The sequence below is a fragment of the Pseudonaja textilis genome, chromosome 1 (genome assembly GCF_049901715.1).
Source record: "Pseudonaja textilis isolate UNSWEBS1 chromosome 1, rPseTex1.2, whole genome shotgun sequence".
Taxonomy (NCBI): Eukaryota; Metazoa; Chordata; class Lepidosauria; order Squamata; family Elapidae; genus Pseudonaja; species Pseudonaja textilis.
Window position 1 is genome coordinate 223237641 of NC_141990.1, and position 27579 is coordinate 223265219.

The 27579-nt window shown below is 36.0% G+C and overlaps 1 protein-coding gene across 6 annotated transcripts in view; it reads right to left on the reverse strand.

Annotated features, from left to right (window-relative positions):
* The window catches only part of SPTB (spectrin beta, erythrocytic), a 119560-nt gene that overhangs the window by 65485 nt on the left and 26496 nt on the right, over positions 1-27579 (reverse strand). For 5 of the 6 annotated variants that reach the window (XM_026708072.2, XM_087920651.1, XM_087920649.1 and 2 more), the window contains 4 exons: positions 11496-11676; positions 5531-5682; positions 3665-3838; positions 92-183 (listed from right to left, as the gene is read on the reverse strand). In XM_026708072.2, the coding sequence (XP_026563857.1) occupies positions 92-183; positions 3665-3838; positions 5531-5682; positions 11496-11643 (566 nt within the window). In that variant the 5' untranslated portion in view covers positions 11644-11676. Of the gene's footprint in view, positions 1-91; positions 184-3664; positions 3839-5530; positions 5683-11495; positions 11677-22694; positions 22775-27579 lie in introns of those variants that run through there. The other variant, XM_026708073.2, reaches the window with a different exon arrangement.

Genomic DNA, 27579 nt, shown 5'->3' on the forward strand with positions numbered 1-27579 from the left:
GCTTAATATTTAATGTTTGCCTAGCTGATACCATAGGTTTAATCAACAAGTCACAATCTGTTTAGAGAGAAAAACAATAGGAATATCATACCCTGTAGTTTTCATTTGACACCAAAGTAATAATGCATCCTTTGCTGAACGCGTTTCCCGGCCTTCTTGAGTCTGAACAATGATATCCTGGATCTAAATTAAAAGGAAAAATTCCAAAGCAACTATCATTTCAAATGCTTATTTTGTGCATATTTTATTTGTATAGCTGTGATCTTCACAAAAATAACCTGATAGAGATCTTATCACAAATGATTTGTAGAAAGTTAGGTTGAAGCAAGGTAAAAATTACTTGTTTAATTTCCCTTCATGTTATTACATCATTTCCAAATATCCAGTCCAAACTGATGAATGTTCCTTGTAAATGTTTATGATTGGTTTTCTATTGAACTGTTTTGAGATGCATTTTACACAAAACAGATTATTTCTTTACAAGTCACATATAGCTGTAGTCCTCAAATATTACAATCTGGAAGAAACTCACTATAATTTGGTGGAACTATTTCAAGATAAAGTCTTGAATCTTTTAAATGATTACTATAACAGACACAATTAACTATATGATAATTTGAATTACTTATTTATTTTACAAATCCAAACAGCTGTTTTTCAATCAAACTAATAATTTTACTATCAAAAAATCAGTTTCTCCTCCAACCACTGGAAAAGACAAATTTTTGTAGGGATTATCTTAAAACAACTGCATCATATGCAAATAATCTGCAACGTTGTTTAAACATGGAACTATCCCTTGTTTTCTCAAATTTTGTTTCCATGTTTACAAAGGATCTCAGTCCTCTAATTAGTTCTAAAATATTTCTGGTTTATATACAGTATTAGTGGGAGAATGGCCATGTTCCTCATCCTTGTAGTCTTGAATAAAATTCTTTTTGTAAATAATAGTCTCCACAATACTTATTCCATGTTATTTTAAAACTATTATATACTATAGATTGCTTTTTAATTCTGTCCAGCAGTTCTGATGAAAAAAAGTTTGTTCAGGAATTTACAATACTATGTCACTCTTCTAAGAACTTCTCAATAAATTGTCATATTAATTTACAACAATTAACAGGTGCTGTAGAAATATTGCAAAGTGCAACACAAGAAAGCCTGAAAAGTAATTACATTGGTGTGGTGTGTCTATTTAAAAGAATGCACCCACTGGCATGATATCAGCAAGAAAGGAAGTCAGCCAACAGTCATTTCACTTTCCCAATAGTTGTAGTTGCAATTCTGAAGAGTTAAACTCAACTTTAGGGTTTTCTTCTGAGCAATCCTAAGACTTACAGCCATACTGTTATTGCAAACTTTTCTTGCCTTTGTCTTTCCATCATTAAAAATAAGTAAGTATTTAAGTAGTGCAGGAAAGTTGAATCCACCAATCCTTCCTAACAAGCTGAGAGAAGCCATTGATAGATTCCACTAGTGCAACAAATATTCAATAATAAATTACCCCTCTCAACAAATATCATCAGCCAGCAAGAAAAACCACTGATGTTTTGAACACAGGTATAGCTGCGTTCAAGTTGTCTAATTTAACACATACAGGTATGGAAGAGCTGTGAGGAACACTGAAGGCACTATTCCTGCTTACCCCATATGACTTGTCAACCAGCTTAAAATTGTGGGGAGGAGGGGAAGAGAGTAAAAGAAAAAGGTGCCATCAATAACAACAGCTCCAGATTTAAATAGTGCTGGAAGACAATGGCACTGCTGGCAGCAAAAGTAGCTATTCCCAGAAATAGCTTAACAGGCATAATGATGTAGCAATAAGAAAAAACATCCTCTCTCACCATTATAAAAACAGTAAACAGCACAACAAAATCCTTTTTGATAGGCAGAAACAGCAGAAAAAGTAATACATTTGCTGATGGCAGAAATTCGATCTTTTTTCCTTATTTAAATTGATCTCCTGTGCAATACTCAAGAAAGTGTTAGTCCTATTTTTAACTTTAGTTCTCTTTTAAAGACAAAGGAAGATTCTCTTTCAAAGGAAGCCCATGTAAGATAGGCTTGGGAAGTGTGCTGTTCAGCCAGTGTATGGGAATTGGATAGTTAGATAGCAATTGTGAGCTGTCCCTTTAAGGGAATGCATCATGGTAAATGTAGTTAAGGTATCCTGGGAAATGTAGTCCATGTCACGTGACCACATCTGTAATCCTGATTGGTCACTAAATTGACCCTCGAGGGGTTGGGGAAGGTTTCCTCACTCTTGGCTGAACTCACGGACTCGTGGTAACTATTCTACTTCTACCGCTACGAGATGAGGGAAAAAGGATAGGAGATAACCATCTTTTTACCTACAAGACAGATATGCAAAGGATTGGTCATTAAAGAACTTCGTCACAAATTTGAGTTATGAGGATACCTGATGAACCAATAATAAAAACTTTGTATGGATGTTTTGTTGAATTTATCTATCTGCATCTGTACAGAAGACAAAATCTACCACTGTACAGAATACAGAACAGTAAGTGCTTAGGAAAATGCTGGTCAAACTTTACTCTAGTAAATGCCTCTGCAGAAGCCAAGAGTGACCATGGAGGGCAGCACTCCATAACCACAAGGATAGAGATATGTTTACAGCAGCAAGCGGCCAGTAGATCCAGCTTGTTAGCTGTATCATCAATTACACTGTAAGTTGAACATGCTACATCCACACTAATTGTACTGAGAGAAGAGTGAAAATGCTACTTGAAAGTAGTTAAAGACAACTTTAGCTTTCTTAGCTCTGACCTGGGGGATAAGGGAATATTACAAGGAGATGGAGGTCTTCTGAAATCAGTTACTGGCGCATGTTCATGTTAGGGTTAGCAGACTGTGAGGATGAAATCTTAAATTGGCTATAATGAGCAAAGCTGTTTCAAGAGACCAGGTGCTGCTTTCTGGGGGGGAATATTTTTTTCCCCTTTTTGCTACCTTGTTTCCTTTTTGCTATCTTGTCTGTCCTCTCATGTGTGACTTATTTTGAAAGCCATTGTCCTTTCATACCATAATTAGTCAGATTAGTAAAAGGGATTTCCTTTCTTAAAGAAATAGCAAGTATTTTTTATTTCTACAAATGTTAGAACAGACATGAGTAATTGACCGGTTTTATCTGTGGCCCAAAGCCCAATATGACTGGAGCTTTTATCCAACAATAATTGTGTATGTTTGTATATAAGATCATTCTTGAAATAATTGTGGTGACAGTTCCACCAAAATCTTCTCTAGGATTTGAAAAATCCATAGAGGGTTTTCAGCAGCGATGGGATGGGTGCTTTTATTTATTTTGACAAAAATACATATTTTATGTATTAAGAGCTTAGATTTCAGGAATATGCACTTTGTGCTTCCCTTGCCCCTTGCTTACAGCAGAATTTTCTATCCTAAGGTCATAAGAGCTTCTATTCCTTTTTTTTTTTTTTTTGGGGCTTTTCAGTTGCATAAAAAATGATAGGACTAATATATATACTTTAACAGATAATGAAACCCAAGCTTCATCAGTCTTTACTTTGGTGAGACTGGGAAGAAGTATAAACTCTCAATGGTGGACAAGCAAATGCATGTATCTGAAAATTCCTTATTGTAGATTTGTCTCTAGTTTCCTACTAATGATTCTGGGAAGACTCACCTGGAAGCGCAGGATAATTGTCCAGATGAGGCCCAGCACTAAGCGATGGTTGCCATCAACGATATCATGAGACCCCATGTTTTCCAAATGCACACGCTGCTCCTTGAGGAATTGCAGGGCTTTGTCCACATTCTCCAAACAGTGGATTCGCATACGACCTTTAGTAGGCTTGGGCTGGGGAATTAAGTTAAGAAGCTTTACATTAGTACACTAAACATATCAATATGTTTATCAATATGTTTAGCTACCCCCTACTCTAAACTGAGAGCACACACCCAGTCTACTCTCTTTTGAAGAAGAGGTTCTAATTCTTGCAATAATGCTGGGAATTTTTCTATATTTTTCCATTTCATTGGACTTTGTTCTTAGAACCAAAATAAAACACATTGTGCTCTTAGTTAAAATGAAACTTGTTATGTGTGAGAAGAATAAAAAGAAAATGAATAATGCAAATAAAGATATAAAAAAACAACTTTCACTTAGCCAAGTTTAGAACATATAGCTGACTGAAAGAAACTCTTCTTAGAACTCTGTAAGGCCCTGCCTCTCCTCCTTACTCAAGAAAGTAAAAACTTTTGAAACTTGGTATTTCAAAAGGATCCTTTTATTGAGCAGAAGTGATAGCAGAACAAAAGCAACTTAGACTCTGAATTCCCTCAGGCAATACAGTTAGAATTAAGGCATTAAGGTGCCAGGATAAAGGTTATAAAGCAACAGTTGTCAAAAGTGGGAATAAAGAAATATACTTGGGGTCCCACCCCCCTTTCCCCAGTTGAATGGCAGTATCACTTTAGGAATCTGACAGACCCTTTGATTCTAAACGTAACCTGCCTAGGTTTACTTATCTGAGTCTATTGGTCAAGATACAATACTTTGATAAAATATTATGACCAATCCTCTCAAAACCAGGACCTATACCAATCCCCTCAAAACCAGGGCCCTAGAATGACTTTGGAGATACTGAAAATGGCTTCACATCCTCCACATGCTATGAAGATGTATTCTCTATACTGAAACAACAATTTTGTTACCTATTGGCATTCACACTGCTGCTGAGAAGCTGATATGATATTGTTTTACATCTGTTGGCCTCAAAACAACTTGAAGAACTGAGAACAAATATTCATTGTATTAACTGATAGAAGAATGCAGAAATATGTAGGTACTATGTATGCCCTATACTATTACCATCCTGGAGCCACGAGGATTCCTAGCCCTAACCCGTATAAAAGGGAAAATATATTTTTGGTTTTTCTCTCTCCTATCTATAGTTTTTTTGTTTTTGAAATGAGGTGGTTGCTAAGGAGAAGCTGCAAAGTTGCCAAGGTATTGCATTTTAAATATTGCCTTGGAATGACACCACAGTATCTGAAGGTTTAGGGTAGTGGCAATTTTGTTCAAGAGCTATAAAACAATGAGGATCAAGATTTCTAATCAATGGAAAAATCTCAAATCCATAGAGCAGCAGCACTACAAAGAAACACCTAAGCATTACTCTGATTTCAGTGGAGCCAGAAAATATCAACTGCAGTTTGAAACCCATAGATCAGAGTTGGTTTTGGAAAAAAGCATTCTGTGGACGTACCTATGATATGCACATAGGAGTCATGATGAGCAGCTATACAAATGTGATAGATAGATAGATAGATAGATAGATAGATAGATAGATAGATAGATAGATAGATAGATAGATAGATAGATAGACAGACCGATAGATAAATAGATAGATCTATCCCCCCAAATATTTGATAGTAATAATATTTCAAAATACTGTTATTTCCTTTTAGAATTAGAATGACAATTGACTTGCCTTACACAGTCTAGAGAAATATGGAAATAAGAAGTGGGGAAATAAAATAACATTACCAATAACTCTCCAGAAAGCACCTCCAGCAATTTAATTAGCATTCGTCCATCTCTGAGGTCCATATAAAGATCTGAAATGCGACAAGTTACACGTGCCAGGTGAGAGTTCACCCATTTTGTAAAAGTTTTCTTTTGCACAGCTTCCCGCTCATCTGAAATTAGAAAAAAAACCTACATTCTTAAACTACACTAATTCATATGAAAACTTACAAAATTGTGCGAATTCAGAAAAATTCCTGTTTTAGTGTACTATCTAGGGGAAAAATTAGGAAAACGGTAGAAAATGTAGTGGAAAATAAAAATATTAGTATTTTTTAAAAATGCTAATCAATTTCTAGGACTTCAGAAAAAGATTAGCCATCTGGGCAATATCAAAAAAGATGCTGAAAGCTATAAAAAGATTTTTTTAAAAAAAAGTTTTTATTTTTTTAAGACGAACATATACAAAGAAAACATAAAAAACATCTTCCATCTTATATACATACAGTGTGTCAGTTGGTTGCAAATCTTTTGTGCTATCCTTTTGCTATAAAAAAGTTTTTGTTAAACTCTATACTTAATATTCCCACATAACTCCTTCTTCTGGTGTTATGGAGGACACATAGAGAGTTTATGGAACTTGAACAAATGTGATGTTGACTGCCCTGTCATTGACCCCTATATGTGGATGTCTAATGAGCAATGAGACATGGCCAGAATAGATGCAAATATTCTTCATGTATGCAGAAGTTGGGATGCAAAATAACTGAATTCTTTAATATAAATTTTATTGAAAGTTTTAAAGAAAAGAAAAACTAACAAACTATACAAATTATACAAACAATATAGAATAAAGAAAAGAAAGGAAAAGAAAAATAGATAAAGTGCAGAGAGAAAAGATAAAAAATAGAAAGAAGCTTCTGACTTCCTTTGCAGCAAATGTAATTATAACATTATCTCTTACTCTATGATTACAAAAAGCTTACTGTTTTCTATTATCTATTTTTTTCTTATAATCAAAACTAGAAGTAATGTGCATTTTTTTCTGTTAGATCTAAAAAGTCCAGTCTAACCAAGAAAATCAAGAAAATTTAGCCACCTTTGCAAGTTTGAACATCTTCACCAACCATTCCACTATTGAGGGTAGTATCAAACTTTTGAGCATGCAGTAATCTTAACGCAGTTGTCATATATGAAAATAGAGATCCATGGTTTTTTTCCTAGCTATAACCCACACCAAATACTCAGCTCAAGTTGAAGTCAGGAATGCCATCACTTTTGAAGTGGTGTAGGGTTTCCTGCCTAAGCAGGGGGTTGGACTAGATTCCAGAAGACCTCCAAGGTCCCTTCCACCTCTATTATTCTATTCTATTCTAGTTAGGATTTGGAAGATGGGGATAAGTTATTGGATCAAAATACAGTTTTTCCTAACTTTTAAGCTGGTTTCATATGGGCTCTTTCTGTTATTCTTAATATCATTAAGCTATGCAATTAATTATTCAATTATCATCTCCATAAGAGATATGGAGTTCCACACTGAAGTTATCAGGTTGTCCCAACATGACAGAATTTGCATAAATACAGGCATATGGGAACCAGTAAGTTATGTGTTGATTTCACTTTCCCTAAGCTGAGAACCACATTCTTTAAAACGAGATTCAACTTTCTTCCATTTGCACTTCTGCAAGACGGTAAAATTCTGGTAGCTGAGCATATCTGCCCATGTCATGAGGACAACATGGTTTATTTTTCATTATGTTGTTCCAAATATTCCAAAATATCTAGCACAGTTCTAAAATTGCCATCTATCTTTTAAATTAAAAAACCAGATTGATCTTCATGAATAAATTCTTTGAAAATTATTTTCAGATAATTTTCAGGTAAAATTGTTGTAGACAACATAATCATTATTCAACAGTGATATCAATCTATGTTTCTTGCTAAAGTGAAATCTTGTCCTCTTTGGATGCTCATGTAATAATATTAGTGTTTTTCCAAGTCTCTCACATCTTTCCTTTCTGTAAAATAGAGTTTATCAAGCTCTGTAGGGGAATTCATAAGAGTTCATACTCAAAACACTTATAATGCAGACTTGATAACCCATCTGGTCCAGGCACCTTTCCCAATTTCTCTTTTTAGTAGCTTCTGAAACTTCCATTACTATTATAAGTCTATTCATAATTTATCTTTGTTATTCTGTAATCCTCAAATTTCATTTTCTGATATATTCCTCTATTTTTTCCATTGTAATATTATGTCTTCTATACAAATTAGAATAATATTGATAAAACGTTTTATATGCCTAACTATCCATTAATATGATGTTTCCCTCTTGTAATTTTAATATCATTTTCTTTCTAATTTATATGCCAACTCTTTCCCTGGTTTGTTTTCAAATTCAAAATTTCTTTGTTTAACATAACTCAATTTTATTTCCAGTTCTCTTACTGTTAACATGGATAGCAGTTGCTATGAAATCCTAATTTGTTGAAAAATATTTATATTCCATCTTTTTCTTTTCTTTTGATCTCATCCAAAATATTTTGTGTTTTCTCTTGCCTCTTCCTCTTAAGTTCAACATTTTGTTATATTTAATAACTTTTAATAATGGTTTCATTAGCATCCCAAGCCATTCTCAAATCAATAACCTTAATTTAAATTATTTTCTAATAATTCTTTTAATTTCTTTTCATAATGTTTAATACTTTCTTTTTTTCCCTTCGTAATGACATTTCATTTAGTCTCCATCTAAAAGGACCAGATAAAAAAAAAATCTCCTAAATCATTTTTTGGCCTGAAAAAGTCTTTGGTAAATGTAGTGGAATCACCAACTAAAGGAAAGTGGGGAAGTAACAAAGCACTCCAGCATGGAGTTTCTCCAAAGGAGGAAAAAGCAAGTGCCAGGCAACTGAAGCCCATATCAGCTGGTACCCAAGGGAATGCAGTCACTCTGGCAAGATTCTTGTAAAAGAGGTGATCAGTAATAAAGAACCTGCTTGGGCCTATTCACAAAGTTTTTGTGGTTCCTCGCACCTAACATTAATCTCGTTAGACTGACTTACATGACCCTAGGAATCAGCAAATATAGGCTTCAATTGTTTGTGCTCTGCCATTTCTTGCACAGAGCGATTCCATGGTAGAATGCCTTTTTTACTTTACGTTCTCCTTTGCTGGTGATTCCACCACAATAAAATGGTCAAGCTTTTGAAATCCAAATTATGTCTATTCCTGAAAAGAATCCATGTCTTTGTGAATAAAATAAGTGCACTCTCTTGATCTTCCATCCTAAATTGTTCTTCAAACAAAAAGGAGTTTGGTAATTTACCTTGAGTAATTTTAATATTTTTTGTTGAATCCTATCCAGTTGGGGAGAGACCAATCCATTTCCAATTGCCCCAAAACACCAATTTTCATAAGAAAAATCTACTAGTCTATGCATAGTTTGTTTGTAAAATGTCACTTTACTTCATTTGGGGAATAAACACCCAGCACCATAGTTTTAACCCCATGTAAATTAATTTCTATTTAGCTGAGGCTAAATATACAAAACAACTCTTTTTCTCCTTTTGAGATTTTCTGAAATAAATTCTTCACTCAAGGATTTCTAGGCCAAACATTTATATATTTTTTCTGTTATGTAGGAAGCCATGTTTTACTTTAATTTTCAAATGATTTCTTTGTTTTGAGAAGCATTATAGCATTAAAATAAAGTCTTGCATCTGAGAACCATCTTGCAATGTGCCAGTCTATCAAGCACTCAAGCTTTATAAAATGCTCATGCCATATTCAAAGTAACCAAAATAGCAATAATAGATGGGAAGAAGTGTTAGCGGTGATAGAGCACTGTTTGAAACCATCTGAAAAGTGACAGATTTGTGACATTCCTGGTATCCTCTTTGCTATGAACTAGAAAATACAGGAAATTCCAGTCTTTTATACTCAATAACTATCCATGGACTTTGTCCTATGGTCATGGAAGATCATATAGGCTCTGAAACACGCCAATCTGAGCCAACAGTTTGTGATATACCAAACAGTATTTAAAAATCCAAGTTTTGTTAAGCATTTTCTGTAAATATAGCTTTAATTTAGAATACAGTTGCTAGATTTTAAAGTGAAACTGGCCAATTTAAATCTACATGTGTTTTATTGTCTGCATTGGCTTCTAGTTTAAATCCATTTAAATCCTGTTTTTGATCTTTAACAGGCTAAGACCTGTTATCAGGATTACTTTAATAGGCTAAGACCTGAGATCAAGGATCACTTCCTTCCATATGTATCTAATTAGGAATTTAGATCAGTCTCAATTACTCTTCTCCATCTGTTTCCACTAAGTGAGGCAAAGCAAAGCAGATTTTAAAGTTTTAATTTCTAATTAATTGCTATTCTATTGTTTTATGATTATACTATTTAATTATATTAATTATATCACCAAACCAAGATAGAAAGTGAAATCCTAAATCTGAAATCACACTATCTGTATTTCCCCCTTAAAGAGACATGAAGACACCTTGCTAGCTATCTTTAAGGTTCATTCCTAATGAAACTTTCTCTCATCCTCTGCTAGTCACTGAATTTACCTAACTTTGCATTTAGCTGATCTGGTTTATTAAAATGGAGCTTTCTATCTACTCTAGATACAAGCCTTACTATATGCATGACTTTTGGTGCTTCATGACCGAAGTGATGACTCCATCAGGGGCTGTGACATGTTCAGCTCTCCTTTTCCTGTAGGATCTTTGTGATAGTGGGGGCTGGTAGCACAGCAGCTCAATAGATGGCTGGTTTGGGCACTAATTTCTGCTTGGAGAGCACAGATGAGAGATTCTAGATAGGTAATCTGTCCATGTAGACTGGTAATTTTTTTACAAAGAGGACAGTATCCAAATTTGAAAAGAGTACTGCGAAAGACAGCTGTAAAACAAGTATTACATTGAACTAAGCCGGTCATTTTGAAATAAAATAAAATCACAATCTCAAGCGCACTCACCCTAAATGTCTTATTGGTATTCTTGGTTTATAGTTATGTGATTCGCGCGCCTAATGGCACACGGGCCACTATCTTTCTTCTTTCTACTCACCCTCTGCTTCCTTCACAAGCAGCCAACAGTTCCTCCCACAACCTCTGGGAATTTGAAATTCAATGAAATACAATGATTCATTTAGTGACCATTCAAAGTTACCGCGGCACTGAAAAATGTGACTTATGACCATCTTTTACAGTTATGATCTTTGCAGCATCCCCATGGACGCGTGATCAAAATTCAGATGCTTGGAAACTGTTTCATATTTATGGCTGTTGCTGTGCCCCAAGGTCAAGTGATCATCTTTTGCGACCTTCTGACAAACAAAGTCAATGGGGAAGCCAGGTTCACTTAACATCCTTGTTACTAACTTATCAACTGCACTGATTCACTTCATAACTATGGCAAGAAAGGTTGTAAAATGGGGCAAAAGTCACCTAACATATGTCTCACTTAACAACAGAAATTTGGGGTTCAATTGTGGTTGTAAGTCGAGGACTAGCTGTACTCTGATGTTCTACCACTGTTCTGCAATAAGGATTCAGTCAAATGCACTTCCTCCCTCTCCCCATAAGACAATGAAGCTTCAAAATAGGTCCATGCAATATTACCCAGTAAGCCATACTAAGAATAGATACCAATTCTTTTAAATTTAAAAAACCCTCTAATTTTTCTTGTCTATTTGGAAGGTTGAAAAAAAGGGAAGAGTATTCCAGTAGCAATATCCTGCAACAGAAGGCAGGTGGATTTTGCTAGGCTTAGAAGCCACACATTGTATGACCTGATTCTATGACAATGGATTTCTCAGGCTGCTGTTAAGAGAGAAAAAAGAAGAAGAGGCAGCAAAACGAAGGGAAGAAGAGAAGGAAAGGTTCACAGTTGCATGTATTCTTGCCTTAGAAAGAAAGATTGGGATCCATTTATTAATAAATGCCCCAGCTTGCAAAATGCAGTACATTTACCTGCTAGAGCTTTGATCCGGGATCTCTCAAAGAGTCTGGCAGAACTGTTGTCATTGTCCAACTCATCATCGGAGGCTTCCCATCGAGCATTGATTCGATTATACTGCGGCTGAATCTCCAAGTGATCAAAATCAGTTGCTGATGTCATGTTCTGGGAGTGTTGTTGTTTCTCTAATTTCACCTATCATCAAAAGGGATATAAACCAATGTTACTACTCCAATATAAAAATGCCCTGTGTTTTTCACAGCTACTCCATGACACAACCCATGCAAATATTTTAAGTTAGCTTCAAAGTATGATTCTCTCTTACACACTGATGTATGCTAATTCTTGCCTAGAGAATTGCAGTACCTTCATCAGAATATTTGAATACAGCAGAATTAATGTGACCAACAGGTCTGGTTATAGAAAGATTATACTTAATAAAGTACTAGGTTTATACCTGTGCTTCACTACGAAACCATGTGATTGGGCTTAGTTTTGGGGGAGGAAAATAAGGGGGGGGGGAAATTGTGCCTCTGCCTATCAGCAGCCATCGGTACTCATCTGGCTAGTGTTCTGTCAGTGTGTGAGAGAATTCAGGGCTGTTTGGAAACTGAAACAGTATTTGCTGTGTGAGACTGGGCATGGCTTAGCTCAACTGTTCTGTACTAAAGCTGCTTGGTGCTGTGAAACTAAAACTGAAACTCCTCTGCTTGTGATTTGCATTTGGAACATATTTTTTTCAGGTAGGGAGGGGGAGTAGAACTCCTTAGCATCAGAGCGTGTTAATAATAATATACAAAATACTAATGCTCTGATGGTCATTTCGAAAAATCCTTTCTTAGCACCTTGAAGCCAAGAGGAACATGTGTGCCAAATTTCAAGTTTGTAGGCTTTATGTTTCTGGAAATTTTGTGATGATGCGTGAGTGGTATTTCACTTTTATATATATATACATACATACATACATACATACATGGTATTCAGCTTTGTTCGGGTATTCTTCCACGTCATTATAGTTATGCTTTTAAAGTTGTAGCAACGTTTCGGCAGAATCTCATCTGCCATCATCAGGCTTCTGTATTGTGTTTGTCTGTTTGTCTGACGAACACAATACAGAAGCCTGATGATGGCAGATGAGATTCTGCCGAAATGTTGCTACAACTTAAAGCACAACTATAATGACGTGGGAAAATACCTGAACAAAGCTGAATACCATACATGTAAGTACCTGCGAAAACTTAAGAAATATTATTATACTATATATATTATACTTATACTGTTTTATGAAACACTAACTAGCAGAAAGCTAAACTATGTAAATTGTGTACAAAATTTACTGTATCCCAAAATGAAATAAACCAGTCTTAAAATGAGTCAAACCCCCACCCCAATATTTTCCAACATGTTACTAAAGTGTCTGCCTATGTAAAGAAATCAAGATGCAAATAATATATTTTTAAAAAGTAACAAGTTGGTTTTTTTAAAAAAGTTAAAAGTTCAAATCATTCCTTTTTAATGTAAAAATATCATCTGTAAAAACCTTGAAATTAAAATAAAGAAGCAACAACAAAAAGCTGCATGGTAAAGTACCGTAAGTGCTGGTTTTTCTCTGTTAGAGGGAGGATGGCATTTAGGAACAATAAAATCAATTGTCTGGATCATTTTGGAGTTACACAGACTGGCCAGGGCTTCAAGAGAAGTAGTAACAAAAATTCCTCAAATATATTTGAGAAATCATATTTGCTGAACAGTTGTCTAGGTCAAATCAGTCTACCCTCTCAACTACTGCACAAGTTTGTAACACACACACAAACAGAAATATCAAAAACTGATCAGAAAGAGATCAATCTAGGACAGCATGAGAGAGATCCTACATCCTCAAAATCCCAGCCCTAGCTATACAAAATACCAACTTCAGCATGTTCTCTGCTGTATGCACAGGACCAAAAACAAATTGGGGCAGATTCATGAGTATCATGCCATATGTAGAAGACTTCACCCACACCTATCTGGACAACTTCTACATGGGTGCTGAAATCTCCCAGAATAAGAACCCTTAAGGAACTGGACTACTGTACTAAAAATCACCCTAATTCCACAGGGAAATGGTTGTAGAACAGATTGGATTGTTCACTAACAGTAATCCTACACTGTCCTAGCAGTCTAACTCCACCCATGTACCTCCAACATAAGCTTGAAATGGACATATTTTTTCAGATGGAACTTCTGGTCACTAAGATGGAATTCCTACAGACATACCATGCCACCTCTCCAGTTTCCCATCTCAGTCTGTTGTATTCTTTTCTCAGCCTTGTTTTCATGATACATGACAGGTCAGTACTTTCATCCAGGATTAAATTTTGCATCATGATCTTACTTACAAAGGGTAGTAATAAAAAGGACTTTCAGGTTAGGACGCTCATCTTCTTTGTCACTTTTAACTTATTTGTTTGAAAGGAGGGAGGAAAGTATGAAAAACTAGCCAGACACCTGCTCTTCTTTTCCTGCAAGGCCCAGGAAAGTGGAAAAACAACTGCAGCTTTCCACGGTTCTCCCTCTGAAAATTATCTTAATATTTACTCCCTCCATTCTTTATTTTTCCCCATCTCCCTGGCACATCTAATAAGACTATGCAGCAATAACAGCAGCAAATTTGAGCCCCAGTTTTGTTCCTTTGTAGGATAATAGCATGGCTCTTTAGGGCCACTTTAAAACTTCACAAAGGGGCATGTACAATGACTGGCAGCATTTCTCCAGGAGCTGATGAAGCCTCCTTCAGATCCAGATGGAGCAACGGATGAAAGATAAGACAAATAGCTAGATGGTAAAGTGTTTCCCCATTTTATTATTAGTTATTCCCTCTCACAGTAGATGCTATTATTAAACAGAAGGCATAAAGTGCTTCATCCATATCCACAGTTTACATTGCATATGAGCTGATTTCCCCCCATCATAATCTACACAATACTTTCAGTAGGAGAACGTCTAATATTCACATCCAAAATATACCTAGTTTCTTCTTCCCGACCCTTTCATAAATTCTGTCATATATTCAAGCTTTCTCTACAATAAAGGCTTTAAAAATAGCAGAGTAAAACAACACCGCTATTTGATAATGGTTTGATTTCCCCACTTCAATATGTTTCTTCTGGGTTAATTATAAATGCATTAAGAGGGAGTCTTCAGTTGATGATGGCCATTGGGATCAGAATTTCTGTTGCTAAATTATGAGGCCATAAAGTGCAATATCACATGACTACATCACTTAGTGATGGCAATCCTGACACTCCCTGTTGCCATCACTATGCTAGGATCATGGATCATTAAGTCTCAGGCAGCTTGCAAGCAGGCTGACAGGTAGGTAAGTGGCTGCTGCCCTGCCAAGAGGATGTGCAGGTGACTAGCGAGGCACAAACGCAACAGGACAAGGCTGTTGCTGAGCAGGGGAGGGTGCGTGGGTGGCCTACAAGATCACTATCAGATAACCATAGGAGTGCTGGGATAGCCAGAACATCAAGGATTAGTAATTAATTACCATTTATTCAGCGCCATCGTAACTTTGAATGGTCACCGAACAAGTGTTTGTTAATCAAGGATTATCTGCATACTAAGATAAAGATCACATAAACTATATCAGTTTCATCAAGATGACCCAATACAGTTTATCTAATCTATGCAAAAATCAATATGATCTAAGCATATGGAAAAAAATAATGTTTTACTTTAGTAAGATTTCTTTGCTTCATGATCTGTGGAATGCTTTCTTTTTCTTCGAAGACCCTTCTAACTGATGCCTTTATAGCAATACACATGTGATTTGATCTTATATCTTGTATCCACAAAGGACAAAAATCATGTGTGTAATGATTACAGTTGCCATGACTCACACGTAATACAAGCACATAATTGGAGTGTTTACATAATATCATCATCTCAGCTTGTTACAAATGCTACTAGAAATTGTCCCACTTGTAATTAAAGCTGAAAGTGCTAGTTTAAGAGTCTGCTTGTAAGGGATTAATATCTTATCCAATGCAGCAAGTGTCGATATGCTCAATTATCATTAATGACAGGGCCAAGAAATTAGAGTCCTTCTTGAGTACCCAGACAAGGTGTTTCTTGTAATGGGAGTAGTAGAAATAGGTTGTTTTTAATTAACTTTTGAAGTTTAATTTCCTTTAGGAAATTAATTCCTTTAGCAAAAATCTACATACCCATTAGATAGTAAGAAACATACGCAGTTTATTCAAATGCTGCTACCCAGTCCAGGTCTGGTAGCCCTAATTTTCTTCATTTTATCTGTATATTAACCAGATGCATAAAAATAATGGGAATAGGTAAAGATGATATCACCTTCTGTAATTTATTTATTTAAAAATACTGAGTAACTTTCTTCTTCTTGTTTATTATTCCAATCATGGCCATCTTGTTCTCTTTGCTCTTTTCTCCTGTTCTAACTATTTTCTTATGCCACATTTTATTCATATAGCTTATAGGCAGTTATGAGAACATGTCAAGGGTGAAATTCAACCACCTTGCACTACCTCGGGAGAGGTGGTAGGGACTATTTGAATCGGTTTGGAGAGGCGGTAGGGATGGTTTTAATTGCTTGGCCCCACCCATGCCCGCCCACCTTCTTCCTTTTAGGGACTGAATCCCACCGAGCCACGCCCACAGAGCCAGCAGGGAAACATTTTGAATTTCACCCCTTCGGTATGCGTGTACATATATGTGCATGTGCACACATACATAGATTTACATTAAAAGTGAGATTTCCACTTGCCAATATTCACTTAGCACCCAATGGTTTCTTCTGAACAGCCTTAACCTCTGCTAGTTTATGGTAGGAATTGTTATTATGACTTGGAATAGATACAATTATAGGTGAAGCTAAGGGTAAAGATTTCCCCTGTCCAGTCATGTCCAATTCTAAGGGACAGTGCTCATCTCTGTTTCTTAGCCAACAGAGCAGTGGCAGGATTCAAAAAGTTTTACCACCGGTTCGGTGGGCATGGCTTGGTGGGCATGCTTTGCATGAGCATGCCAAACATGCACTTTGTTCAGGCGCAGAGGTGTTTGCACAAGCAAGGGACGTTCTGACTCACCTCCTGCAAGCCTGCACTCTCCTGGTCGTTTCAGCAGCTGCCGCGCAGCACTGAAACTGCTGTGCTGCGCAAAGTAGCTGCGCTTCAAAAGCAGAGGATAAAGGTGAGTATGGGAGCCGGTCGGTCGGGTGGGCCCAACAGCAGAGCAGCGGAGATAACTGGTTCGGTCTCTGTTGTTCATCACCACTACCGGCTCGGGAGAACCGGGCCGAACCGGTAGGATACCACCACTGCAACAGATCCAGTGTTGTCCAAAAATATTTCTGTAGTCATATGGCCAGCATGACTATGCACCAAGCCGCATGGAACCTTTCCACCAGTGGTTCCTATTTATCTACTCGCATTTGTATGCTTTCAAACTGCTAGGTTGGCAGGAACTGGGGCAAGGAGTTCACTCTATCACATGGTGCTCGGGTCTGAAACCTGAACTGTCAGCTTTTCAGCTGACAAGCTCAGTGTCTTTAACTGCAGAGCCATCATGGCCCTACATTTAATACAAGTGATTAATTTTGAGACCAAGAAAAATGTTATGCCAAATATAATCATGTAACCTCACAAATTTTATTCAAGCTGGTTGTTGCCTGATTTATAGAACATTGTGAGATAAAAGGTTTTACAGCTCTGTTGTGGCATCTGTCCATTTAAAACTACCTTTTTCTTCCACCATGATTTTTGATAGTCCTGTGTTAGGATGGATATCAATGGTTGTGTTTCTTCCTGTCATTTAGTCACCAGGCCAAACTTCTACCACCAGGTCAGCTAGATAAATGATTTCCCTACTCCTTAAGGTGATTTTCAGACATAGTATCCATGGATTTTATTACTGATATTCCATATACGAAGGCCTGAGATGCCCTTCTGGTGGTAGCTGACCTTTTTTTTAAGGTGGTTCATTTCATTCCCTTTTTTGGCCTCCTAAGAAAACTCATCTATTTGTTTGACAAGTTTTCCTGAACTACAGCTTGTCAAAACATTTAATTTCTGATAGAGATACATAGCTCATGGCATATTTTTAGGCGGCTGTATTTCAACTATTGGATGCTAAGCTCCACCTGTTCTCTGGTCATCATCCAGTCGGATGTGGAAATGGAGAAGATAAATGCCACCTTAGGGTAATATCCTTGTTGCTATGTAAACTACTAATACAACAACTGGCTGAAATTGCATATTATAACATCGTTCATGCCTCTACTCAGATGTCACCATTTCAGGCCACTTACAGCTACCAACCCTGCTTCCTGCCAAATGTTTCCTAACTTTTCCCCATTCCACATACCCTCCATTTCTCCAATAACTGCAAGAACTGGCTCATACAAAGGTCTTCTACAAGATCTCCACCATTTCCATTGTCTTACATTAATTTTGGAAACCACAACCAGTTTGCCATTAGATTTCTCCCCTCCAATTGGCATCTAAGAAGTAGGATGTCAAATTTATTACATTATTTCCAGTATTTGCACAGTTCAATACTGACACCTTTCATCTGCAGCTTCCAACCATACTCAATATGTACAGCTTTCCACAATTGCTTCCTGGTTCTGAACTGTCCCCTGCAAAGGGAAGGAAATTTCCTTATTTCCAATTGTCTAGTGTTAGGAAAAGGTGAGGGGGAAATCTTGAAAGAAAGGAACTTCTCTGATTTCAACCAAAAAAAAAGAAATGAAAATTATTCCCTTGAAATCTGAAGGAGGGGAGGGTCTCTATCAGCTCCTGTTTACAAAATGTAGAAATGGAAAAACACAAGTTCATCCTTCCAATGTCTAATGGGTGGAATTAAGGAGATACTCTTGGTACAACCAAGTCCAAAAAAGGAGAGGAAGAAGAAAATGGAGAGCTGATGTGAGAGTTGAAGCTAGTAAAGCAAGAAGCAAGTAAGTTCAAAACAGGCAAAACCATCATGTAAACACAGTGAAGCATCCCTTCACATTCCCATATGTGAAAAGAGCAGTGGCAAGTCTATCATCATGAAAGGATATATATTCTTGTATTCTATACTAAACATGTCTTCTTCCAATTTGTGTTTATTTAACCATAATAATTTTTGGTCTCATTTAATTATGAAGTATGGGAGATCGAGTATCTGAAGAGTCACAAGTCAAGCCATACCCATATAATCAGGGAAATCAAGGTTGCTTTCACTCCTATGTCCAGGTCTAAGGCAGATAGGACTGTAGCTCTATAATTGGTTTATTAACCAACCTGACTAATTTGTTTATTTTTCAGATACGGGAAGAGGACTTAAAGCCTTTGATTCTATATAAATATTATTGCTGCTTCAAGTGTAATTATTATGACTTTTATTCAAAATCCTGTCAAACAATCTGATGTGATACTGCTTGATTGTTAAAAACCACTTGAAAAAAGCTAAGCACCTCCAACTAAACTCATAGTACTGGAGTTGCAAACATGCAAATAGATGTGGAAGAAACAAGGGAGATGGCTACTAATGTCACAAAGTTATTTTAACCTAGACACACAATACTGTTTCAAACATTATTGCTTTGGAATAGAGCTGGTATGAGGGCTGGCCTTGGAAAGCAGCCTTGGACTAGAGGAGCATTTTGTAAACACAGACCAGGTGCAACTAATCATCATCATGAGACTGGGAGAGAAAAAAACCTCACAGGATTTAAATTGGGGGAGTACAATTATTTTGAACCCATTCTTAACCTTTGCCATAACTAAGCTTGTTTGTGTCTTCAATAAAGTATCTTGCCTACTAACCCAAGTCCCTGACTTCCTATGCCAATTACAAGTATTAGAGAAATAATTATTTAAGTGTCCTGGGATACCTTATAATGGGAAATGAAATACTTATTTTATTTCCCTAGATGATAAATTACACAGTAGTTTAACTTCCCTATTACCTCCCATGTTAGAAAACAGCCCTGAAATAATAAGTGATACACTTGTCTATGAATATAAAAATTATCTAGAAAGGCATGACATTCTTGCAAAATTATCTCTATTGACCAGAAATTAGATAGGCAATTTTTTTTGTAATGTTCAGTTCTGCCTTGCACTTCTCTAAGTTTTCTATGTCTTAAACAAGATAAGTTTATCTTACTAAATGGACTTTATGCACAATTCTACTCAGAAATGTATTGCTGACCATATTATATCATAGTATGTTAATCACAGTAGATATCTTTATCATCCAACTGCAGATAACTTTTCCTAATTATATTATTTTCCTTCCACCTCAATTCCCCTCCCCTCCCATATTCATTCCCTATATCTTTCTCCTCTTAAATACTTCTGTGTGTTTGGCCTGTGCATGAAGCTTTCTAGAAAGCATAGTCTGCTCTGAATACCATGCCAAGCACTGTTCTAATAATACTACCCAGCTCTAACATTCCTGTCATCCATGGATATTTTTGTCCATTGGAATTGCTTTCCTGCTCACAGTGTTACCACTGCTCTGAGCAGGAAGTGAGCTAGTATGGATCGTAAATAAAGCAGGTACCTGTACTATCTCATCCAATTTCCTCAGCAATGTCTTAGTATCCGGTAGAAATTACGCTCAGGACATCAGCTACACTGATGCCAAAATAGGAACATTAGATAAGGAAAGGGCTTTCTAAGCTTTTGGCAGGTATTATAACCTGGAATGTTGGGCAGTGTATGATGTATAACTAGGATTACATTAAAGGAACTCATATAAAAATCAATGAAGGAAGAGAGCACAATTCATGTTCCATCACTCTTATACTCTTAAATTTGAACAAATGATTATTCTTAATTCTCTATTTGAATATAAAAATGAAATGACATATCTTAAAGGGTTTCTGAATACAAACCTGCAATATAAATTTTTTTTCCTGCTACAGCACAAGATAAGAAGCACAAATACAATAGGATTAAACTGACTTTCATTAAAGTTTAAGACAAGAGAGTTGTTTCCATATTTTTTCTGTTCATACTTTACTTTTACTTTCCATGGGCATCACTCCATTGCATTTTTATATTGTAAAAATTATTTAAGCAAGGTTGGAACTGGCTTTTTAACTGACAGAAGAGTGGGACAGTTCAATTCCATGCATATCTAGCATTTGTTAAAGACACAAAAAAAATTCTTGAGTATTATATGGGGGCAGGGATATAGATTTGTACATGAGTAGGTTGTATAACTGAGAATACTCCAGAGAGAAAGAAAAAAAAAAGATTAGCCTAACTCCAAACTTTCCCAATCTGACCATCTTCAAATGAGTAGACCTTGAAGTCCCATAATCCATAGGACTAAAAATCTTGCTAACTAAGAAGCTGACGTTTAACTCATCCAGAAGACACATGATTAGAACAGTCTGGTGTATTCACAGTATCCATATAAGTTAATATTTCCTCATGGACATATATAAACACATATATTTATGGTCGTACACATTGATCCACGGAGATCCATAGTGACTAAAATGTAACTGTTTCATCCAAAGAGATTTCATGCTTAGTTTCAGAATATTGTAATACTGTTTTTGTATGCAAAGACATTTTGGGAACCTAAAATGTAGGTCCCTTTAGGAATCATAAAATATTAAGTACAGGAACAAAAACTTTTAGGCTGAAGACAGTTTTTAAAGAAAGCTCTATAACTTAAGAGATTATCTCTATATCCAAAGAAATGAAGATGAAAGGATGCAATTTGGATGTGATAATCAATTCCTATTTTCAAGTACCTTCAATTTTGGGGGGGAAAGTGGGAAGAGACAGATTTTCTTATGCTTTGATGAAGATGCCCTTGCTGAACTGAACCACACCCAAGAAAGGCGTAGTCTCTTGCAATTTAGCAGTTGAATTATCGGGGAGGGGGGGGGGTTGTGTCTGGTTTGGCTTTTCTACTAACCCCACCCACCTACCTACTTCCATGTGCAGGCATTGATAGTGCTTCTTGACTAGCTGATTCACTGCAATGTGCACAAGTGTTGAAGTACAACACAACCCACATGGATTTCTGCTGTTTGGGATTAGTTAAACCACATTTTTCTAAAACTGTTTCCCTAAGAAGGATGAATTTCTGCATTCAGGATAAAATGCTTTTTAACCCCCTGCATCACTTATGTCTCTACCCAGAAACAAATTTTGCAATGGAGGGATTAGTTTTCCTGGACACTGCATAAATATGAAACAGTTGTCAAGCACTTGCATATGACCACAGGCATGCTGCAATGGTCATAAGTGTGAAAAATGATCATAAGTCGCTTTTTTAGTGTTGCTGTAACTTTGAATGTCACTAAATGAACTGTTATAAATCAAGGACTATCTGTATTAACTTGGCTGCTAGAAGCAGTGGTTCTTCATCTGGAGAGCTTCAGGTTTCCCACCTTTTAATAGCACATGTGTGTGTGTGTGTGTGTGTGTGTGTGTGTGTGTGTGTGTGTGTAATGATAAACATATAGCTACCCATTAAATTGTTATATTCCAGTGCAGAAAATAAAAGCAAATTGTCTCACTGTGGTGGGAGCTTTTCATGGAAAAGAAAATATATTTCCTGTGAATACCTATTAATTTTTGAGAGTGCATATGCCATGTGCTTTTATGGCTATAAGCCATCTTTCTAGTGGAATGTTGCCACAGTGCCATGAAATGCATTGGTTGTTCCCTCTGTGAACTGGACGCACTATAATACAGACAAATATTAAGTAGGCAATCCTATGATAAATTCCAGCCACACTTCATTCAGTTCTACCAGTTTTCAGTTTGCAGACTTCTCTGACAACATTGCAAAGCTAGAGGCAAATTAAACAGCAAAATTGTTATTGCTTGTTTTAAAAAGAAAAGTCTTATGACCAGATATATGTATGAGACACAGAAATGCACACCAATCGGAGTAATTGAACACTTTCTTTCAGTAGGATAGAACCTTAAATACAGACACCATGCTGAAAGTAAAAAATGCTGCCTCAAGCAAAACATTTCAAAAGCAATTGTAAGTCTGATGCTAATACTTTCACTGAATAGGAGTGCAAAACTGCTACTGTATTGTTGGCCAACTATATTTCTAAGTGTGCATGCAAGCACACAAACACACACAGGCACACATATGCGCAAATGCACACGTGTGCGCGCGCGCGCGCACACACACACACACACTTATCCATAAAAGGTGCCTACCGCAAATTTCCTTGGCCACGGGTAAGTAAGATTTTATGGTAGTCTTCATGCAGGCAATTCCATAATTATATGCTTGCATTAAAGCAGTAACAATGAATGGTAACTGCCTCTTTCTCTTTGGTCCCTCCCTCTCTCCTTCCACAGGCTGGCGTGATAGAGAGGGTGGGGAAAACATGCATGCCAATGCAACTCATTTCAAAGATATAGATAGCAAGTGTGTGCTAAAACTATCTACAAACAGCTGTCATTTCAAAACAGCTCTTAGAGGATCAGGTTTTCTCTTGAACCCCCCGGCATATATCTGTAGAACATGGGCAGCAACTGGGAGTCACTATCAGTTTCCATAACACCTTTTAGCATGCAGAATCTTGAATAACTGTAATGCCTTTCATAGTACCCTGATAACAATTCAGCACAATAGTTCAAACTACAGAATGTAACTTGCCTAAATCACCTAACAAACCACATGATTTAGGGGTAGATTTCTATCGTCCATTACATTAAGATCCCAATGCTTATTCCTATGTCGTGATAAACATTTAAAGAGATATAGCCAGTTATAGTGAGATGAAGAAAGTTTTGCAGAAACAGCGTGATTGTAGCAATCATTTAACTGAAAATTGAGGATAAATGTCAAAGGATCATAAAAAGCAAAACATAGTGTAAACAATTTAGTTTTGTTGAAAAAGTGAACTTTAATAAAATAGGAAGCCCAGTGACCACTAGCTTAGTCCAATATCTATGGAGATTCTCAATCGTCCAGGTCATTATTGTCCCAAAGATGCATTTTCCAGGTGCTTTGGAAAAAGCACCTTTGGGGCAGCTTAGTCCAATGTCTGAATTTGTTTCATTTAAGATAATTTATTTTACAATACAGAATAGGAAAATGGGTAATGCCTCTTTCACTATTTGTAGATTACATTAAGTTTGATAATTATTATCCTAGTGATCACTTCATAATTTCTGTTAAAAGAAAGTTCAAGATCATGTTACTTACTAAACGAATGAGTCCTTTACTACCAATCTCTGCTATCAGAAAAAAGACATTATGGTGCCTTGTTTTGTCCTCTATGGCATAATTTCAGAGCACACAATTTACTTTTTACAAACTGGCAATATGCAAGTGTGCCAAAGTAACAGAAAGAACCAGGCAGGCAGATCATCAAAATAAGCAAAAAAGAATGCTTACATTCGTTGTCATCTGTGATACTATTTGACCACCTGGCTAATAGGCCCCCAGGCTGTACACACATCTCTGGACTCACATCTATCAACTCTGCAGTAATGGAGTGGAGGAAATCTATCTGTTTCATAAATACCTTGAAACAAAACAGGGTTTATGAAAACAACTGAACATTTGAAAACAATTTTATCTTTTATATAAAATGTATTCACTCCAGAATTCAATAACCCCGGGCACAAAAAATAAGAAACTGAGAACAAAAACTTCAGTGAAATAACTTTAATAACTTTAATCTATCTCCTGAAACAAGAAGTGATACATTGCAAAATAATGTTTAAAAATCCTGATACTGTATATTCAACTAAATTCTAGCCTACCGTATATTACCTTTGCAGTAACATGTTAATGTATCAATAATTTTTGTAACATTATAACAATTTTTATATGCTAAACAAATGTTAATATAATATTTAAACTACAGCTCTGCCAGCACTTTCAAATGAATCTCTGCTTGACTGAACCAGGGCCAAAATTCAGAATTATTTCGTCTAATGATTTGGAAATGCACATGTAAGGTAAGGAGACAAACTGCCTCCCAGAAGAACAGGCACAGAATATTGCTTTTTTTCCTTGGTCACAATTCTGCACACATTTATCAATAATTCAGTGCTACCTATGGTAGCTATTTCATTTAAATTTTGAATGGGTATCAAATACAGGGTTGCTACCTTGCCAGTAACATCAGGAAAACACAAGTCATGAATACATACTTTTGAGCACTGTTTTTGTTTTGACAGATGTTCAGCAAAATTTGCATTAGCACAACATCCCTGAAGCACTGAATTCTACAGACATTATTTTAAACACTTGGCATACATTGGAAGTTAAATACTTCTAATCTCAGATAACTATCAACACAATCATGTTAGTATGTTGACATCTGAGATCTCTTTTACCATTGCATTTTAAATGCAAACAGAAAGTATTAAATGTTCCCAGTATGAGCTTGCTCATTTAAAATCAGTTTGCACATTTATTGTCCTTCAGGTTAACCATAAAATACATAATTTTAAGATATCCAATGTAAAACTCAGAGTTGTTTTATAATCTCTTAATGAAGACAGACCAACAAGCTGAACAGGAAAAAGATTAGTGCCTAAAGTATTTTAAAGTACTTGCAAAGAGAATGCTATATCAGGCTTTGTACAAATTTTTTAAAAAATGCTTGGAAACCTGTTTCATTGCTTCAATTCAGTTTGAAAGCTAGAACTTCAACTGAGAGCCAAGTTTAGCCAAGAGTCTTTATTGTCCAAAGTCTTGAATGCTTGTGGTCGGCCATAAGCATTTAACATTCTCTGGGGACAAGTCAATTTAGATTCCCCTCAACTTTGATTCCCTTATTCAGGTAGGTAACTCAACAACTCTTTGTCCTGATATTTTAATTTTTCAGCTTAAAAATTTTAAGAAAATGGACAGGAAACATTATGATATATAGGTAGTCCTTGACATACAATTGGGTCCACAATTTCTATTGTTAAAGAAGGTGGTTGTTGAGTGACTTGTGCCCGATTTTATGACCTTTTTTGCCATGGTCGTAAAGCAAATCACCGCAGGCATTAAGTGAATCACACGGCCATTAAGTGAATCAGGCTTTCTCCATGGACTGTTTGTTGGAAGCCAGCTGGGAAGGTCACAATGGTGATCACATGATCCCAGGATACTGCAACTGCAACATTTTGGTTAACACATGCCCAAATTTTGATCATGTTACTATGGGGATGCTGCAATGGTCGTAAGTGTGAGGACTGGTCACTTTTTTCAATGCTGTTGCTAACTTTGAATGGTTACTAAATGAATGGCTGTAAGTCAAGAACTACATGTACTTGTTTATTTGACCCTTGCCCTATGAAATTGATTGCCAAAATTGTGACTTGCAATGATTACTACACAAGGCAGTTGTTCAGTAAGAATTACCTCTACTGATTTAGACAACTCACTAGTAACTTAAAGGAGATTCATAAGTTCAGAATCACATTCTGTCTGTACAAGAAACTATTTTGGAAATTAGGTTACAAAAATATTTTAAGAAATGACTCTGAATAGGGATTTCCTGTTTAAAGAAAAGGAATGAAGCACAAAAAAAGAAAAAATTGGCAATGTTAGTAGCAGTTATCTGATGAAAATATTATATCATATTATAAATTCCATTGTGTCAGACAAGTATAACCATTTAAGCAAATGTGGGAGCCCTTTTGGAAAAAAATTCCTCTAATTACCTTAACATTATTAGGAAAGTAATTATAAGCTATTTCAATAGATCTTTGAAAAGAAAATAATATGAGAGGGTTTCATCTTGTTTAAAGAATATATTTTTATATAAAGTTGTGATCCCTTAGCATAGGAATTTTTATTCTTTGTATTGTTTATTATTAGTTATTTTTGTTATTTTATCTCTGTTTATAAATGGTAGGAATGATAACCACTCAGAATCAATTCATGGATCATATAAGCTAAGTAAGTAACTAAGAAAATAAATAACTTTTATACAGGATATTGCTTTTTTGTTTTTTGAATTGGAGACAGCTTTATTTGTCTGGATGCATATAAGAATAATATGCCACCATCTTCCTCCATTACAAATTTACTAGAAAAATGACAGCCATTATCCTTGGAATGAGACAGGATATGAAAGCATTAAATTGTGAACACAGTTTAAATACCGGGCAGGTTATGTCTGATAACAGACCTTTTCAGACTGGAAGATTGTGAAAAGTCTGGGCACATTTATAATTGGCTTATTAAGAAGTATTAAGATTCTTCAGGACAATATGAATCTCGTTCTTTTGTCTGCCCATCTTCACCTATAGATTCCTTATACTAGAGCAGGGATGTCAAACTCAAGGCTAGATCAGGCCCGTGGGGTCCTTAGATCTGGCCTATGGGGTCGTCCTGAAAATATAAAAGGACCAGCTCTGCCAGCCAAAACAGCCCAGTTTGTTGATACTTCTAGAATTGACAGTCCTTTTCAGTTCTGTAGAAAATGGAATTATAGAACTTCTTTTAAATTGTTCTTAAACGTGTTTTTACAAAAAATTTAAAGATTTTAATGAGCAAATGAAACAGTTAATGACAGATTTAATTTCTACTGAAGTGGCCATAGATACATCATACACTCCCTGTATTTGGAAGTGACTGATTAATTATGTCCCATTAAGTCATTTTCACCTTTTAGCAATTATATAGATAGATTTTCTCCAAGATAATACAGTATATCCCTAACCTGTTCTTGCACAACTCCCAAAAGTATTCTCATTGCCTCTGCAACTTAGTCCCTCTATCTTGCACTACTAAAACAGTGTCTTTGAAGATAAATATCTACATATACTCCATTAAAAAGACAACAACAATGGGTTACATTTAAGTGCTGAACAGAAACAATAAAGTCTTAACTGTTTATGAGACTCATTCATCTTCTTATCAGTTTAGATCTTTGTGAAGTATTAACTTAACAAGTTTTATGTTTCCAGAACAAATTCTTATTATTGCATTAGGTAATCACATACTACTGTATATAACAAGATACAAATGGTATGTGTATATAGATTATTTCCTTAACAAATTTTGATGCTGAGATATCTGCAGATTTCACCTTGTTCTTCCAGTTTTGTTCAGTCAGCTCAGACTAATTTATAAGGGCTGTCA